The sequence below is a fragment of the Somniosus microcephalus genome, chromosome 10 (assembly GCF_052327205.1).
Source record: "Somniosus microcephalus isolate GS21.2 chromosome 10, FLI_Smic_1.0, whole genome shotgun sequence".
NCBI lineage: Eukaryota > Metazoa > Chordata > Chondrichthyes > Squaliformes > Somniosidae > Somniosus > Somniosus microcephalus.
Window position 1 is genome coordinate 199513299 of NC_140996.1, and position 20018 is coordinate 199533316.

The window sequence follows — 20018 nt, forward strand, 5'->3', positions numbered from 1 at the left end:
AGGCGGCGGGTACCCGCCCCGCAATGGGACCCGCCGATCCCAGGCGGGAAGGGATTAGTGCCAATTAATTGCCTGTTAACAGGTAGTTAACAGGCAGTTTTTAGCCTAATCCCTATTTTGAGGGGTTTCGTGTGGGTTTCCCGACGGCTCCAAACCACGCCAGGTTAGAGCAGGCGGGCCGTCAGGTTGAAGGAGTTGGAGGGGTCGTGATGTCGGCGCTCAGGTGAGTGATGGGTGCATGAGTGCAAAGGTAAGTGTGTTTGGTGTGTCTAAAGTGTGTAAAGAACTTTTACTTACCTGTACTTACCTTAACAGCCTTTCTTCCTGCAGGCGTCGGGAGCGCATCACTCAGCCGGCACTTAAAGCTGAATGGCTGCGATCTGTGAAAAGTGACAGCCTTCAGCTTTGAGTGCTGCTGAGAGTTCTAACTGAGTCTGTGCAGAAGGACTCATGTTAGAACTCAGACTGTCAGTGTTTGGCAGCTTCAAACAGCTGTGAAACACTGATATTTCATCTGTCAAGAACTCTTGACAGATGAAATTGCAGTCTGTGACGTCACCTGTTGCCGGGTGGCCCTTAATTGGCCTGCTGAGCCCGCTGGGCGGGCTCAACAAGGTCAATCAAGGGAAAATCGCGCGGATTGGCCGGACGTCGATGTAGGCGGGTGAAAAACCCGAAAGTTGTAGTCCCGCCTTCTTCCCGACAGCTTCGGGAAAATCGACCCCTTCGTGTTAGCCACCCGATTCTAAATCGATGTGGGAGAATGATGCGATTTTAGCTTAATTGGCCAATTGAGTTCCAACGTGTGGGAACCCATGGCCAATGAGTTTTTCCAGTCTGAAAGTCGCCTCCGATGTCGTCATCATTGCTGCTGCATTTAAGGTCTGCAACAAGCCTTGCTTCTTCTGCAGACTGCCAACTTTTTGGCCTTTGCAGTAAGAGGCACCTGCAGGAAGAATGGCCAGCCAGAGACCTAGGTCTGCACCCCGCTTCGATGACATTGCCCTGCAGGCTTTAGTGGAGGGAGCAAGAGCACATAAAGAGGTGCTCTTCCCTTCTTCAGCGAGGAAGAAGCCTCCCCAGCAAACCAAGGCTGTGTGGATCCAGGTGGCAGAGGAGGTCAACTCTTTGTCAGTAACCCGCAGAACCTGGCTTCAGTGCAGGAAGAGATTTCATGACCTTCTGCGCACTGGAAAAGTGAGTATGAATTTCCCATCACCCTCAATCTGATCCCCATTGCCTCTCCTCACCAGCACTCAGATTTAGCAATCTCTTCCTCCACATCCCACTTGACACTGACATCCATGCACCCTTACCCATTCTCTCTATGGTCACATTCACCTAACTATTCGACTATGTAGCCCTCACACTCCCTATCACTGTGATGCTATGAAAACAACTGACAACACACAGGGAGGGCCCTAGGTCTTGCCACCTCACTCCATCTTTGTCTCCTTCTAAGCATCTATGCTATGGATTCTCTACACTCACTCCTTCATTCTCACTCAACCTCCACTTGTCTCCCTCATTGCAGGAAAAGAGAGCTCACAATAAGCGAGAAAGAACGAGGACAGGAGGAGGGCCACCCTCAGTAGCCCACCTCACCCCCTGGGAGGAAGCCGTCCTGGAGATCGTGGGAGTGGAGGACGATGCGCAAGTGGGGGACGGACAGACGGGTGCATCACAGCAAGCTGGTGACAGAATAGTTTTCCATCTCTCTCAATGACATTGCATGAGTCGCTGATAATGATTCTGAAGCTCTAACAGATGGACTTATGGTCATCTGCAATATGCAATGTGCATGTAACCTTGACATCACATCGCTGACTTTTTCCTTTACTCCCCCACAGGACCATCGCAAGCACCCGTCCCCACTAACCAGGAGGAAGAGCCTGAGCATCCAGACTCCTCAGAAAAAGCTGCAACCTCTGAGGGCGCAGCATCAGCAGAATTCAGCGCACTCAGCACCAGCGCAGACATTCACACCTCGGTGGGACCATCACGAGATATATTGTCACCTGGTGTATCACAGCTCACAAGTGAGCATCAGCAGATTGTGGAGACAGGGACAGCAGTGGAGAGTCCTAGTCAGAGGGCGCAGGACTCTGCCAGCTCGGCTCAGCTGCATGTCGACCCTCTGCCTCTGGGTCCATCCATAAGATCAGCGGTGCTGGAACTCCAGGAGCAGATGCAGGAGTCTCTGGCAGGTTTTGTCTCCAGGGTCGCTGCGAGTGTGGAGCGAATGGAGGAGTCCATTGCAAACATGAGCAGAGCCTTTGTGGAGTCATTGGCGCATGAACGCATCACCATAGAAAGGATGGCAACCTCCATGGAGGTGATAAGTCGCCAGAGTGCAGAAAACATGGTGAGTGTTCAGAATAGAATGACGTCTCTGGAGGAGCGATGGTCATCTATTGAACAGAGAAACCAGACCTTCATGGAAGTCCTTCTGAGTAGGACTGCCAGTGCAGATACGGGTCCCCATGGTCCCCCTGATGTGCAGCAAGGTGCTCTCAAGCCACTTGCAAGCGCTGAGGGGGACCTGACCCATGAGAGGGAAGTTGGTGGCAGACATCAAAGAAGTGGGGACTCCTCTCCAAGCCCTCACAGTTCCATGCCACGGCGGAGCCCTCGGTCAGAGCCCCACCAGAGTCCCCACCCAACTGAGATCAGCGTCTCAACCCCTGCACAGCCGCAGGAGCAGCAGACTGTTGACGAGCTCTCACAGATTCGCAACCCCAGAGGACGCCCGCCAAAGGCGTCGAGACAGGAGCAGCAAGAAAGCGAGCAAGGGGCCTCCACATCTGCTGAAGCCACAGGGGAAGCACCACATAGGAGCATGCGTAAGAGAAAGATACTGCACAAATAGTCACAAGGGTAGTCACTTGGGTGAAATTTGATGTTTTATGTTAAAAAGCCATCAGATGATTACTGTAAATAAAAAATCTGATGGCTACTGCTGTAGTTGTGGCGTGTGTCATTTCGCGAATGGGACTTTCACATTGAGGGCTTAGGATTACTTGGTATGTGCCTCAGTTGAGGAAGCGCTCAGTGAAGGTGGCAAGAGGGGTTTCCCAGGAGGTCACACTGGAGATGGGTGTCAGGCTCCAAACTTCCACAGCTGTGGTTATGCCTTCTAAAAGTTCCTCCAGACCTGAGACAACAATGTCCTGCCACCTGCAAATGATGGCTAATCAAATATCCTATTTAATGGTGGAGCTGCAGCTAATAGTCAGCAATCCAATTGTGCTCCCGCCAGGTTTCACAGTCGTGTTTCAGAACAGGCATGCTTCATGTCAGAAAAGGGTTAAAATCACCAAGGCCTATCAAAACGGCATTATAGAGGCAATTTAGTGCTTGTTAAGGGCCTTAACGGCCTATCCCGCCTCTTGGAGGCGGGACGGAGACGGGACCAATAGACACGATTTAATGAAAATTGCTTGGAGGTGAGATGGAGGCGGGGTTGGGCGGGCTCAACAAGGGAAAATCGCGTGGATTGGCCAGACGTCGATGTAGGCGGGACTAAAACCCGAAAGTTGTAGTCCCGCCTCCTTCCCGACAGCTTAATGAAAATCGACCCCCAGGTATGTGGTAAAACTGGCTTTCCCAGCCATCTTGCAGGGATCTCGAGATCAGGAGGGGTCATGAGTTCATGGCTAGGAAACCTCAGCTTTCCTTGTGGGGCCCGGGGGAGCACTCTTGCTCCTCCTGGCCCCACAAGGAAAGTAAAAATAAACATTCCTGTTTGGGCCTCTTCTGGCCCGATCCTCTTCCCCCACTCTATTCACTTGGTGGGAAAGTGACTGCGGCTTCCCACTCTGGCCGTCCAGTTAAAATTGCCCTGGTCCTGATGACATTGTTGGGACTTAATATGCACATAGAGTCATAGAGTTTTACAGCACAGAAAGAGGCCCTTCGGCCCATCGTGTCTGCGCCGCCCATCCATCCCTGTCCAGTCTAATCCCATTTTCCAGCATTTGGTCCATAGCCTTGTATGCAATGGCATTTCAAGTGCTCATCCAAATGCTTCTTGAATGTTGTGAGGGTTCCTGCCTCTACCACCCTTTTAGGCATTGAGTTCCACATTCCAACCACCCTCTGGGTGAAAAAGTTCCTCCTCAAATCCCCTCTAAATCTCCTGCCCCTTACCCTGAATCTATGCCCCCCTTGTTATTGACCCCCCTACTAAGGGGAAAAGTTCCTCTTTGTCTACCCTATCTATGCCCCTCATCATTTTGTACACCTCAATCAGGTCCCCCCTCAGCCTTCTTTGCTCCAAGGAAAACAACCCCAGCCTGTTTAGTCTTTCTTCATAGCTGAGGCGCTCCATCCCAGGTAACATCCTGGTGAATCTTCTCTGCACCCTCTCCAAAGCAATCACATCCTTCCTATAGTGAGGCGACCAGAACTGCACACAGTACTCCAGCTGTGGCCTCACCAGCGTTTTGTACAGCTCCATCATAACCTCCCTGCTCTTATATTCTATGCCTCGGCTAATGAAGGCAAGTATCCCATATGCCTTTTTAACCACCTTATCTACCTGTTCCGCTGCCTTCAGGGATCTATGTACATGTACACCAAGGTCCCTCTGACCCTCTGTACTTCCTAGGGTCCTACCACTCATTGTGTATTCCCTTGCCTTATTTGTCCGTCCAAAATGCATTACCTCGCACTTTTCAGGGTTAAATTCCATTTGCCACTTTTCCGCCCATCTGACCAACCCGTTTATATCGTCCTGTAGCCTGAGGCTTTCCTCCTCGCAATTTACCACCCCACCAATTTTCGTGTCATCTGTGAACTTACTGATCATACCTTTCACATTCTCATCCAAATCATTTATGTAGATCACAAACAACAAGGGACCCAGCACCGATCCCTGAGGTACCCCACTGGACACAGGCTTCCAGTCACAAAAGCAACCTTCGACCATCACCCTCTGCCTCCTGCCACTCAGCCAGTTTAGGATCCAAAGCGCCAAGGCACCCTGGATCCCTGGATCCCATGGGCTCTTACCTTCTTGACCACATGTAGAAAAAGGAACCCCACCGGCTTGGGAAGGTGTCCTTGCCGCTGCTCAGTAGAGCAGGTTAAACTTAGGAACGGTTTTATTATCTTGGTGGCAAAATGGGTTTTTTCCTGTGGTGAATTTTTTTTAACTTGCTCATTTGTATTGTTAGAATCAACAGGTAAGAAGGTTTACTCCCGGGGCCACACAAAGGGGGCGGCAAGTAACTTCGGGGTGGGCAGGTAACCTCGGGGATTTTAACTGCTCACTCACCTAATTTCCTCTGGGTGGGTAGGGTTAAAGCCGCCCCCTTTGTGTGGCCCTGGGAGTAAACCTCTTACCTGTCAATTCTAGCAATACAAATGTGCAAGTTAAAAAAATTCAACACAGGAAAAAATCCATTTTGCCACCAAGATAATAAAATCCCTGTAACAATTCAAGTGTATGCAACAACACCATTGATTCATATTTTCCCAATATATTTAGTTGATAGGAAACAAACATATTGGCCCGTATTTTCCAACCCCCACGGGTGTGTATGCGCTGTGTACACACCCGCAAGGGCCTCGCAAGTGCCGGTTTCAGGTATGCGAAGCGCATGCACTGAAAACCGGCACTTCCGATCTGTCAAGAATCCTCTTGACAGATCTTCCGCCTGCCCTGAAGAAGGGCCTCTGCGGGTGGAGAGTTCCGCTTTCTGCAGAACCTCCGCCCGCTGAAAACCTTTAAAAATCTTACGCCTGGCAGGCGTACGGCCTGCTTTTACCAGCATAAGAGTTTAAAAAAAGTAAAAAAATGTTCACTCATTTATCATTTAAAAATACTTTTAAATAAGTTTATTTTTAGCCCCGTAAAAAACTTTTAATTTTTTTTTCAAAAAATTTAAATTTTTGGTTAAAATATTTAATTTAATGTAATTTTAACTAATTTTAAATATGTGATTTAAAAAAAAATTTTAAATAGTTTTTTCAGTGATCCCCATTCATACTTTTGACAGACCTATCAAAAGTGTGAAGGGGGATTCCCTTCTCCCATTGGTTCCCCATGGCCCACGTGATCCCAGGGACGCTTGCAAACTGCCTGCGCCCCTGGGATACCTGGGCCTCTGCGCGCGCGCACGCACCAGGAGAGGCCCAGGGGCAGAAGTGTCGGGACCTACGAAGCCAGCAGGTAAGTTTGTAGGTTTTCTCCAGTTCAGAGACATCCCCACACAGGAAGCCTCCGATCGGAAAATCTGGGCCATTATGTATTAAAAAAGCTCAGTATTACAAGTTTAGTGACCTGTGGATCATAAGTACCTAAAACTTGCTTACTGAAGTTGGTGCATCTTATTGCAATATATTTACTATTGTACTATAATATAATTCAGTTATGTAATTAATTACAGCTCTGTATTTTGTTATTACATTGTTTCTTTATACAGCTCATCTGCTGCCAATAGTGATGGCCTAACAGCAGAGAGAAATCAAATCTTCAGGGACTGTCTGGCCTGCCCAATTGACTTCATAAATCGATGTTGAAGGAGAATTATTGATTAGACAAAGCAAGGTTGTGAGCTGCCGGTTGTAAAGAAGAAACCCTTGTGTGTACCGATCGATTATGTAGTTAATATGGAAAATCCCCAAATACCAACAAATTCTTTTTAACTGTGAATATGTAAAGTCTGCATAATTTTATGCCAAAGTATGCGGAACAAAGCTATTACTGTATAACTCCCACCCACACACAGCAGCCACCTGCTTGACATGTGAATGCCCTCCAGTTCCGAGGGCTTGCCTGCATATGTTTACAGTCCATTGATTGAGCCAAAGTATAGGAGGAGGCCATGTGAGCCTCCTTTTTCCAATAAATCTGCCAACCCTTCATAAAAAGCTGAGCTTCTGAGATCACTGACTCCATAACAAAACAACTCAACTTAATTATAAAAGCTCATATATGCAGAATAAGGATCTATACAAATCAGCTGCTTCATACTCCTACTGAAGCCTTTGTGTGGTGTATATTAACATTCTTACCTGATTCTTGGAGATATCGATAAACCAGGAAGTTTACTTCGTCACTAGTTATGCTCATCTTAGCCCCACCTCAAATTATGAGGTTTACAAGCAGTGCAATCTATGCCCTGTTGGATAAGGACACAAAAAAATGATAATTTAATTATTTCTCAAACGGTTAGGTGACAATTAGCTCCATTGATTATAAAGTAAAACAGCTTCAAACAACGTTAGGGCTGACAGTGGAAATGTTGAGCCGTAATACGGGCGCAATGAGGTCCAATTTATACCCCAATGATTTTTGAATAAGCCAAAACATCCAAATTTCAAAATGAGAACCTTCAACTGGAACAAAGAGGCCTTCTCTAATCAATGAGGCAGATTTTCCAGTTCCTGTACCTGGGTGCATTGGATCACCTGGACGTGGTGTAGAGTGGAATTTTGTATTGATCGTTTACAACTGAATGACTTGCTAAGCCACCTCAGAGGACATTAGAAGTCAACCATGTAGTGTGGGGCTGGAGTCTGTGTAGGACAGACTGATTGGGCTGGCAGCCTCTTTTCCCTGAAAGACATCAGTGACCCACTTAGATTTTACTGACAAGCTAGAAGCTTTTATGCTCATCTTTCTGGTGCTGCCCACAGATGACCAGATTTGCTGAATTCAATTTGACAATTTACCACGGTAGAATATGAACTCTCGGCCTCTGGGTTGCCAGTTCAGTACCATTACCACAAGGAACACGATGTCCCAAATGAGAAAAGTGCATGGGGCCATCAAATCTCCTTCATCCAAAGTCCATGTCTGATTATTCTATCATGGAGTTCTCCCACTACCACCCATTCATTCATCCTCCCCTGCAAACTGTGCAAGTTCCTTATGGGCCTTTACATAACTCTCACCTTTTTGAAAATCTTTTTCATTTGGAAAAATAAGGATCAAATGGACTCTCTGGTTCCTTACCTTTCCCCCTTTTAAAGGCACCCCATTATTAAATTTAAATTGTTTTTTTTAAAGAGTATATAAACCTGTATATAAAGCAGTAACCCTTCACCTGAAGTACCTTTTCCACTTACTTGAAATTTATGACAAATATGGGCAGCCCTAACTTATAGCTATTAGAGTAAATTCTTCAGTGCAGCATTTTGTCACATACAAATAAGCTGCTCAAATGAACAAGTGTGTGCAAGAGGTGTTATTAGTGCAATATAAAAAATTTAAAATCACAAAGTTTCCAGCAGTACAATACATCTTAAACCTTGTTCACACTACAACTGTAAAATCACTTTTTGATGTCAAGTTCACAAAAATTTGCAATCCCACTCTCTTGTCAATTATCAGATATTAAGTTAAAATTGCATTCACGCTTACCCTTTTTGACATTATTTTATTTTTAAATTTTCCAAACGTCATCCCTAGCATTGAGCCAGTTTACAGCCATTCACAATCATGAAATGAAAAGTACAGCAGTACGGCCTCCTGGGAGAATATAACATTTTATTGGACTGCAGCACTGAAACCAGCGATTACTGGACTTGATGTACAGCGTTCCTGCACTTCAGTGTGCCAGTGCAGCCTTCGGTCGCCTGAGGAAGAGTGTTTGAAGACCAGGACCTCAAACCCAGCACCAAGCTCATGGTCTACAGAGCAGTAGTGATACCCGCCCTCCTGTATGCTTCAGAGACATGGACCATGTACAGCAGGCACCTCAAAGCACTAGAGAGGTACCACCAACGCTGCCTCCGCAAGATCCTGCAAATCCATTGGCAGGATAGGCGCACCAACGTCAGTGTTCTCGCTCAAGCCAACATCCGCAGCATCGAAGCTTTGACCACGCTCGATCAGCTCTGATGGACGGGTCACATCGTCCGCATGCCCGATACGAGACTCCCAAAACAAGCGCTCTACTCGGAGCTCCAACACGACAAGAGAGCCCCAGGTGGGCAGAGGAATCGCTTCAAGGGCACCCTCAAAGCCTCCTTGAAAAAGTGCAACATCCCCACTGACACCTGGGAATCCCCGACCCAAGACCGCACAAAGTGGAGGAGAAGCATCTGGGAAGGCGCCGAACACCTCGAGTATCTTCGCCGGGAGCAAGCGGAAGCCAAGCGCAAACAGCAGAAGGAGTGCACGTAAACCCAAGCACCCCACCCACCCACCCCTTCAACCACTGTCTGCCCCACCTGTGACAGAGACTGTAGGTCCTGCATTGGACTCATCAGTCACCTGAGAACTCATGTTTAATGTGGAAGCAAGTCATCCTCGGTTCCGAGGGACTGCCTGAGAAGAAGACGACTTGTATATATTATTTCAATGTGCTATAGTATTCCCAAAATAAGATTGATACCAGAGGAATGGCTGTAGCCATCCCAGGTGCATAAACATAGGAACAGGAGAAGGCCATTCAGCCCCTCAAGCCTGTTCCGCCATTCAATTAGATCCTGGCTAATCTGTACCTCAACTCCATTTACCCGCCATACCCTTACCGAACAAAACTCTGTATTAAAAATTTTAATTGACCCAGCATTCACAGCCTTTTCCGGTGGAAAGGTCCAGATTCCCACTACCCTTTGCGTGAACAAGTGCTTCCCGATTTCACTCCGACCGGGCTTAGCTCTAATTTTAAGATTATACTCCCTTGTTCTGGATTCCATACCAGGGGAAACAGTTTCTCTGTATCTACCCCATCGAATCCCTTTATCATTTTAAGCACCTCAATTAGATCACCCCTCAACCTTTCAAAGTCAAGGAAATACAAACCAAGTTTAGGCAATCAGTCCTCATAATTTAACCCTTCATGTCCTGGTATTCTGGTGAATATGCATTGCACTCCCCTCCAATGTCAATATATATCCTTCCCGAGGTGTGAGACCTAAAACTGAACACGGTACTTTAGATGGGTTCTGACCAAGGCTCTGCATAATTGAAACATCACTTCTTCACTTTGGTATTCCAATCGCCCGGAGTTAAATCCAACATTCCATTACTTTGATTGCATTTTGTACCTATGCACTTCTAGTGATTTGTGTACATGGACACTGAAAGCCCTTTGCTCCTCGTCTCTCAGCATTAAGAAAATATTCCGATTTGTCTTTCTCAGATCCAAAGCGGATGACCTCACACTTCCCAACATTGGACTCCATCTTCTAATAGTTTTGCCCACTAACTTAATCTGTCCATGTCTCTTTGAATAAAATAAAACTTCCTGCTCCCATCCATACAAATTACACTGCTTCCTAACTTATGTGTCATCTGCAAACTTGGATATACAGCTGTCTATTCATTCATCCATCATTAATATAGTCATTGGACTATCAAAGAAACTATCAAAAGATTAAGTTTAAATGCTACATTTTTAACATGGTGTCTTGCAGTTTGCGGTAGAAGGTTCATAAATATTATTTTTGAGAGCACTGGCTTCCTTCCATAGGCAATTATTTTGCATGGAAAAATTGGGTCTGTTTTCCTTAGAACAGAAGAGATTTAGGTGTGATCTTCAAGATAGAAATAAACTGTTTCCAGTGATTGCTAATTTATATTGAGGGGCATAGATATAAAATTAAATGCAAGAAATTTAAGACAGAGACCGGGAGAAACGACTTTTCTTTTACACAGCGGGTTGTAAAGCTGTGGAAAGGACTGCCGGAATTAGTGATTGAAGCAGAGATCATGCTAACATTTAAGAATAGGTTAGATAGGTTGTTGAAGGAAAGGGAAATAAAGGGATTATGGAAACAGGGCAGGCAGATTGGATTAGGACTGCTGCTCACGTGAAGAATAAACGCCAACATGGATTAGTTGGCCTGTTTCCATGTTGTTGTTCATTGTTCACTATGTAATGCCCTCCAATCCCTTAAGGGCACAAGCATCCTTTCTGCACCAAAAAAAAATCTATTTTACCATTTTTTTCGAAACCATTTTACCCCTCCTTTACATGTTGGGGTATGGCTAGGCCCACACTATTGAGGGTGTGCTACAATGTTGGAGGGAGATGTTAGACCAAGGTGCCAACTACTTGCTGAGGCGGACATTAAAAGAATGTCACAACTTAAAGAAAAACCGTTCACCCAGTACCGTGACCAATAAATCTCCCTCAACCGGTCCCTTCAGATTAAGTGGCCAATCACCTTACTGCTGTTTGTGGAATGATGCTTGTAAGAGTCATGAAGCACCACTACAATGCTGGCACAGAATGGTTGCCACGTTTTGCCTACATAACAGCATTCACTAACACTCCAAAAAGTAATTCATCATGTGAAGTGTTTTGAAATGTCTCAATGCTACACAAATGCTTCTCTATTTGCACGTTGCTACGACTGCATGGCTGAAATTGTTATCTCACTCTCTGGGGAAGTGACAGGTGTGAAACCACATCTCTGTCAGACTACATTGCCATCTAGCCTATTATGCCCCCATACAACCCCTGAAAAGCATTATGTTACAGAAGTACATTGCTGGAGTCGGGAGGGCAGTAATAGATGGTACTTTAAGCCTAATTAAGATGATTTTATGCAAAGTGTTGAATACGCCGACTAAAATATGCTTATAAAATTGTACATAGATCACCCACCCTGAACTATATGAAAGCTAAGTATCAAAAGTTTGCAAAATATTCAAGCTGACTCAATATTTTGAAGCTGAAGCAAACTCTACCTGATACTAGGGCTGCCGCTGGGCTACATAAATACATAGTGACCTCTAACAGCTACATAAATACACAGTGGCCTCTAACAGTCAAGATCAATGTGATGCTTTATTTTTTGGGACTGGTCCTAAAGACCCTACAAGCCTCGCCGTCCTAAAAGAAAGGAAAGGCTACGGTCCAAACCTCAAACCAATGGAATGCACAAGCCCTTTTTACAGCAGCCTAGTTTTCCACTCGTGTGCTTGCCAGGCTACAATCTTCCCCTCATTCATTTTAATGAACAAGAAAATCGCAGGCAGACAAACGCACCAGCAGAAAACCCTGGTCAACAATTGTATTAGTGCAGAGAGCTGTGTGCTTAACCTGTTGTTTTCAGTGCAAGCGGTGTGTAGAATTGTGTACTTTTGGTGCAGGGTCAATGTGCCATCAAACTCTCCAGGGCAGGTACAGTGCGCCTGGAATCAGCTTCGACAGCCCTGCACTATACAATGAAATCTACCGGCATTTGGAGGGAAAAAAAAGTAGCCTTCTGATAGCCTTTGATCACTAGCAAAGCAGTAAGCTATTATAACAATGTGGTTAATGTAATAACCCACACTGCCACCAACTCATGCCTAGTTTCAGTTCCTGACGCACCGGAAGAAAAGAAACCTCATTGCAGAAGTTCGAAATTTGAATCTCTCAAGTCAATAATTGATTGTTGCAAACACTGTCTATATCCTGGTGCTTCTTAAATGGGTGAAATGAAACTAGGTCAAAGAGTTTTTCCGAAGTAATTACTACGTAACAACAGGGTGTGCATGGTGTACATCTATTTAGAATATTGGTCCAATTATTCCACATGTGCATAGTGTTTGTGAAAACGTGGGGTCACAGTAGCAGGTGTTGTACACTATGCTATTCCACCCTGTACTGAAACAGACAGGTTTTGCACGAGTTACAAGCACTGCTCAAATTTACACAAATGTTAATGTTGCCAGAAATTTTAATTATACCTTACAAATTCACCTCATTTGGCATTGCACACAGATAAAACAGTTCAAAATTAGCCTCTTCCAGCATCTACATTTCTCCCACTCAGTGGGCTGAATTTTAATGGCGAAGGCAGGTTAGGAGCAGACGGGAGGCGGCGCTGTGAAGTGGTCAGGAAACCCGGGAGAGGCAGGGCCTGATTTGCCTGGGAAACCTGTGTTTCCCATCCGCAGCCAGCCAGATTGAGAGGTTGTCTGGCTCTGGGCGGGTAGCCCTGCGGCACTAGGCCGCAGAGAGGAGGGAAGGAGGGATCGTGTATGTATGGGGGGGGGGGGGGCAGAAAGGATTGGGGTCGTGAGCAGTACAGGGTGAGGGGGGGGGGCGCACAGCTTACAGGGAACATTGGGGGCCGGAGGAGCATGGGGGGTGGGGGGCTGCTTTGCAGTGGGGATCGGAGACCTCGTGAGGGGGGTGAGTGGGGTCTCTGATCGCTGGGGTTGGGTTAGGTAGGAACCCTGGATCAGGAGGCAAATGTAAAGGCACTTACTTCCTGGATCCAGCAGGCAAGTGTAAAGGCACGTACTTCCTGGATCCAGGAGGCAAGTGTAAAGGTACTTACTTCCTGGATCCAGCAAGCAAGTGTAAAGGCACTTACTTCCTGGATCCAGCAGGCAAGTGTAAAGGCACGTACTTCCTGGATCCAGGAGGCAAGTGTAAAGGCACTTACTTCCTGGATCCAGCAGGCAAGTGTAAAGGCACGTACTTCCTGGATCCAGGAGGCAAGTGTAAAGGTACTTACTTCCTGGATCCAGCAGGCAAGTGTAAAGGCACTTACTTCCTGGATCCAGCAGGCAAGTGTAAAGGCACTTACTTCCTGGATCCAGCAGGCAAGTGTAAAGGCACGTACTTCCTGGATCCAGGAGGCAAATGTAAAGGCACTTACTTCCTGGATCCAGCAGGCAAGTGTAAAGGCACGTACTTCCTGGATCCAGGAGGCAAGTGTAAAGGTACTTACTTCCTGGATCCAGCAAGCAAGTGTAAAGGCACTTACTTCCTGGATCCAGCAGGCAAGTGTAAAGGCACTTACTTCCTGGATCCAGCAGGCAAGTGTAAAGGCACTTACTTCCTGGATCCAGCAGGCAAGTGTAAAGGCACGTACTTCCTGGATCCAGCAGCCCTCGCCTTGCAGTAGCTGGCGGGTTTCACGAGGCCTGCAAAACCCAACCAGCTAAAGTTAAATTCAAAATGGAAGTTAAAGCAGAGGCTTCCAGCCTCATTATAATATTTAAACAGATGACCCGCCTCCTGGGAGTGGGTTGGCTGCCCGTGCCCACCCCCCATTCCGCCTCCAATAAAACCGGAAGTGGGCGGGTTGGAGATAGGTTCTGGTTGGGATTCAGATTCTGGTTGGGATTCAGGTTCAGATTTTTAACACCAACTTCCCACATGCCCCAACCTACCCATTTTTTTAGGTTAAAATTCCCCCCAGTAACTGTATTACACTCCTTGATTGTCTTTCTTGCTCTTCATTTTTATGCCTCTCACATTTTCACTCATTCTATCTGTCTGAGGCTCTGGCCTGAATATTAACAGGGGCGGGTTATGTAGGCGGGGGAGGGGGGCGGAATTTCAGACAGGAAAGAGAGAGATAGCTGATGCAGAGGAATACAGAGCTGACAATGAAAGTGTACGAGAGGCATATATAGGGAGAAAGAGAGAAGAGACAAAGACAAAGGTAGCACATGGAAGAGAAACAGAGAGGGAGGAAGAATTACAGATTGGAGAGAAACAGAGACATGGTTACAGGATGGAGACAGAGAATTAAACACCCTGTTGGTGTGTGGGGAAGAGGAAGAGGGAGATAGCGAGAGTGAGAGAAAGAAAAAGAGAACCCAAACACACCCTATTAAAGGTAGGGCAGAAAGAGAAAAGAAAGAGACAGCCACACACACTTGAGATGAGGCAGCGAAAGGCCTGTGCCTTTATAAGGACAGTATATTGGAAGCCTTTATAAGGGCTTTACTTTCCCTGTATGGATTAATGCCAGCTGCCCTCAGGAATCCTAAAAATGGCAGAATCTGTAGCAGGAAATGCTGGTTCCCCTCAGTTGAACACTTAAAAAAATAATTAGGGCTTCAGAAGTGCTCCAAAAATAATTCAATGTTCAGAGTTCATTTGACCCAACTTGCTTTCCTTATTTTTTCAACTCATTGCAGCTCCTGCTGAATCCCCAATTATAATTATTTTTTAAAGCACTCTTGAAATCCTTTTTTAATGTTGCAATATTCAGAAGATCCTAACCAGGACTGCACTGTTTAAATGCTTAACAAAACTATGCTAATACCAGAAACGACTGCAAGATTGTCATAAAAACCCAACTGGTTCACTATTGTCCTTCATGGAAGGGGACCTGCAACCTCTACCCGGTCTAGCTTACAAGTGGCTTCACTCTCACACTGGTGTACAACCTGGGAGGTAGATGCAGCCAGGAGGCAGCAGCAACGTCCCTCAGGGCAATTAAGAGTTGGGCAATAAATGCTGCCTCGCCAGCATCGCCCATATCCCAGGAACCAACTTTTTTTTTTTTTAAAACGCTGCTGAAATGAGCATGGGACATTAATCACCAACACCTAAAACTGTTTGTAGAAGAGCTCAGTTATTCTACTTTTTCAAACTTAATAGTTGTACGGAATTGAATGTTGAATGGTCCATCTGCTGCTTTCTATAATCTGATTAGACCAATAAGATTGCATAGAAAGAACAATGGCGTGAGGGAAACTCGAAGATAAAGCAATCAATCAATCCAGTACTAAAAAATAAACTCAAAAGGGGAGAGATTTTAACTGCCTCTGCCCAGCAGAAACCAGGCAGAACAGGCGTTAAAGTGAAAGCGGTATACTTTCGCTCTGAGGCCTTTTTCTACGCTGCTGTTATCCTGGGCAATTGCCTGACTTTGGCAATCACCTCATAAATATATGCAAGTCGGGGTCCTGTTCTGTAGAAAGGACCCGGAAGCCATTTTAACAGCCTACTGAGCAGAGCATCTGCTGTGGACACTCTGCTCATTTGAAGCAGTCGGAACAGGAGTGGAAGCCCCAAAAGGTAGGTACAAAACTTACCTTTGTGGGGTCAGGAGGAGCAGGAGTGCTCCAACAAGCATATTCACTGTCTTCTTTGTTATCTTTTTCAATAACTATTTTGTTAAATAATGCAATATATTTGTAAAATCTGGAACATGCTTCAAGATTTCTGTGGTTATAAATACCTCTTAAGTGCGTCACCAAAATATGGTACTTTATAGTCTAGCAATCCAAAGAAGTCTTTAAGAGCTGGTGGCGATCCCTTAATGAAGCAGAGGACTGACTTATTGTCTGATGCATTAAAATATGGCACTGATCTCAATACCACATTGAAAGGGAAAAGATCATCTAATGTGGCAGTTAAAGGCTCATCTCACTGTTAAACAGTGATAGCAAAATTTTGACAGATACATTGAACTGAAGGCTGGAGAAAATACATTACACTTTTACTCGTACAGATCAAGTTGGTTTTATAGGACAAATATGCATCCAACAACAGACAGTATATACAAATAATGTATTGAACATCTCAGAACACTTTAGGAGCTCTGAATGGCCGACAATAGCTTTCTTCCTGGGTGGCAAAAGAGCGTTGATAGGGTTCAGTAGGGATTTGTGCAAACTACAGTGGACACATTTAGGTTTGGCCCTGTATTACAATAGTTTAAAAGTCTGGATTGCAACTTTGTGTCTTCATTCTCTTCCCATTCAAACTTGAGTAGAAATACAATAAGGCTGACCAATATTTACCCTTATTCTTGTTAGCCTTCAAGGATCTTATAAATAACAATTACAGCATTTCTGGCAATCTTTGTATCTGTGGGGATATGGTGGGAAAGGAGAGGATGGTGGTGATTATTTGCAGGTTATATTTTGCTTCTACTACAAAAATTCAACTACTTCATTATTTTAATTGGCTGTAAAATAATTTGGGACATCCTGAGGTTGTGAAGGGTACTATGTAAATACAAGTTCTTTGTTTCTTATCTCTTGTATTAAATATATCCCCAGGATAACAGCAGCGTAATAAACAGATTATCTGGTCATTATCACCTCGCTGTTTGTGGGAGCTTGCTGTGCGCAAATTGGCTGCCATGTTTCCTACATTACAACAGTGGCTACACTTCAAAAGTACTTCATTGGCTGTAAAGCACTTTGATACGTCCGGTGGTCGTGAAAGGCGCTATATAAATGCAAGTCTTTCTTCCTTTTTTATATGTATAAAATATATTAAAAGTCTTGCATAAAGTGCACATTTTCTGTCAGCATCACTTACTTCCTCATACTTTAGCCATCGCACGTCAGACATCAATTCAATGTACCCTCTGACTCACCATAAGCAATGCCATGAGACATCTGCTAGTAATATAAAAGTTTAGATTCCTACAGGACTATTGTGCGAATAAGGGAGAAAGCGGGGGGTGGGTGGGGGGTTCCAATTTTCAATATGCGCTACTGCTAGGTGTAGGAAAATCATAAGTGCTTTTAGCAGAGGAAATCTTCACCTTGATTCCCTATTTTTGCTTTTGAACAATGAAGGGGCTAGATTTTACGCTCATTTACTATGATTTTACAATACCGTTATGTACAATTCTGCTATTGTTACTCAACCATCATTTCAAAAGTCAACTTCGTAGAGAGAATTTGGCAGCAAACCAAAACTTGCCCCCAAGGTGTACACTAAAAGTTATTTCGTTTTTAATCCAAGTGCTCACACAATTTGGTAAAGTGATTAATTGGTATTTTACAGTACAGAACCAGAGCAAAATAGCTTTGTACATTTTGCTTATTATCCTGTTATATGTGTGCTGGGGGTGGCGGGGGGGAAAGAGTAGTTTTAATTACAGGACAGCAAAAGAAGCAGTTAAAAAATGGTCTCTACAGCCTTTCTGCTCTCCTGTAGAGGCCAAGCTGTTTCACCAAAATACTTGCCAATCAGAGTTCAAACATCAAATCAGTGAGTATCAATAAGCTCTCAGAGTCCTCCGCATACTGCAAAGCACAACAGGCCAGATTGTTGTGTGCCTGATCAAACATGAAAAATGAAGAGGCATGGCTTCAAGAGACACAGAGAGAAAAGAAAAAAATGTCACAGTACATCAGTGAAACATGTGCTCCAGCGAGCAAGGGACTGAGTCAGCCAATCAGAGAAGCTAATGTAATGATGTCCCGTAGTCCTTGGTAAGTTAACTGGTAACTGATCAGTACCCTGATTTTCACTGATACTTAATAAAAGGGTCTGAGAGACAATTTACAAAAAACAACTTGTATTTACATAGCACCTTTAACAACAACAATGACTTGTATTTATATAGCGCCTTTAACATAGTAAAACGTCCCAAGGCGCTGCACAGGAGTATTTTAAGACAACAAATTTGCCACCGATCCAAATAAGGATAACTTAGGGCAGGTGACCAAAAGCTTGGTCAAAGAGGTAGGTTTTAAGGAGCGTCTTAAAGGAGGAAAGAGAGGTAGAGCGGCGGAGAGGTTTAGGGAGGGGAATTCCAGAGCTTAGGGCCTAGGCAACAGAAGGCACGGCCACCAAAGGTTGAGCGATTATAATCAGGGATGCTCAAGAGGGCAGAAAACAGAGAAAAATGCCCCAAGGCACTTCAGAGGCGTAACCAGACAAAAATGGCACCAAGCCAAAGGAGATATTATGAGGAATTAGAGTTCCAAGAAAATATCCAAATCAGTAGAAAATGTCCACGGAGGACCATTTATACAGAAAACAGAAGTGAATTGAATATGTTTTTACATGCTTATGCAAATTTTGCATTGTCCCTACCCAATTGCTTATAAAACCAAGGAATGGAAGTGTATACTTAGTGCAAAAGTGCCGAAGGGTGTGGATGAACAGAGATACCTAGAAGTTCAAATACATAATTACCTGCAGCTGAATGTGCCGGTAAAACCATTTAATATAAACAGCATTTTGAGTTTTAAGAATAGGGGCACTGAATACAAGGGTAAGGAAGTAATGATGAATTTGTACAAAGCATTGGCCAAGCCACAGTTAAAGTGGTCAGTGTCCAGTTTTAGGCACCCCATTATGGAAATGACATTAAAGCCAAACCATAGAGAGCATCCAGTATAAATCCACCAGAGTGATGCCAGGGTTGGGAAACTATTGGTATGAGTAGAAACGTTAAGATACTGAGACTACTGAGACTAAGTCACCAGGACCAGATGGGATGCATCCTAGGATGCGGAGTGAAGTGAAGGATGATATCGCAGAAGTACTGGCCATAATCTTGCTTAGAAACGGGGGTCGTGCCAGAGGACTGGAGAATTGCAAATGTTACAGCCTTGTTCAAAAAAGGGTGTAACGATAAACCCAGCAACTACAGGCCAGTCAGTTTAGCCTCAGTAGTGGGGAAGCTTTTAGAAACAATAATCAGGGACAAAATTAACAGTCACTTGGACAAGTGTGGATTAATTAAGGAAAGCCAGCACGGATTTGTTAAAGGCAAATCGTGTTTAGCCAACTTGATCGAGTTTTTTGATGAGATAACAGAGGGTTGATGAGGGCAATGCAGTTTACGTGGTGTACATGGATTTCCAAAAGGTGTTTGACAAAGTGCCACATAATAGGCTTGCCAGCAAAGTTGAAGCCCATGGAATAAAAGGGACAGTGGCAGCATGGATACGAAATTGGCTAAGTGACAGGAAACAGAGAGTAGTGGTGAACGGTTGTTTTCGGACTGGAGGAAGGTGCACAGTGGTGTTCCCCAGGGGTCGGCTTTTCTTGATGTATATTAATGACTTGAACTTGGGAGTACAGGGCACAATTTCAAAATTTGCAGATGAGACAAAACTTGGAAGTATAGTGAACAGTGAGGAGGATAGTGATAGACTTCAGGAGGACAGACAGGCTGGTGGAATGGGCGGACAAGTGGCAGATGAAATTTAACGCAGAAAAGTGCAAAGTGATACATTTTGGTAAAAAGAATGGGGAGAGGAAATATAAACTAAAGGGTACAATCCTAAAGGGGGTGCATGAACAGAGAGACCATTGGGGTATATGTGCACAAATCGTTGAAGGTGGCAGGGCAGGTTGAGAAAGCAGTTAAAATAGCTTACAGGGTCCTGGGCTTCAAGAATAGAGGTATAGAGTACAAAAGCGTGGAAATTATGATGAACCTGTATAAAACACTGGTTCGGCCTCAACTGTAGGATTGTGTCCTATTCTGGGTACCGCACTTTAGGAAGGATGTGAAGGCATTAGAGGGTGCAGAAAAGATTTTTTTTTAATATTCGTTCACAGAATGTGGGCGTCGCTGGCAATGGCAGCATTTATTGCCCATCCCTAATTGCCCTT

General features: G+C 44.9%; 1 protein-coding gene across 6 annotated transcripts in view; it reads right to left on the minus strand.

Moving 5' to 3' along the window:
- The window catches only part of LOC147111992 (F-box-like/WD repeat-containing protein TBL1X), a 330596-nt gene that overhangs the window by 93803 nt on the left and 216775 nt on the right, over positions 1 to 20018 (minus strand). For all 6 annotated transcript variants that reach the window (XM_085999446.1, XM_085999441.1, XM_085999444.1 and 3 more), the window contains one exon: positions 7021 to 7127. In XM_085999446.1, coding sequence (XP_085855572.1) covers positions 7021 to 7078 — 58 coding nt within the window. In that variant the 5' untranslated portion in view covers positions 7079 to 7127. The remainder of the gene's footprint in view (positions 1 to 7020; positions 7128 to 20018) is intronic.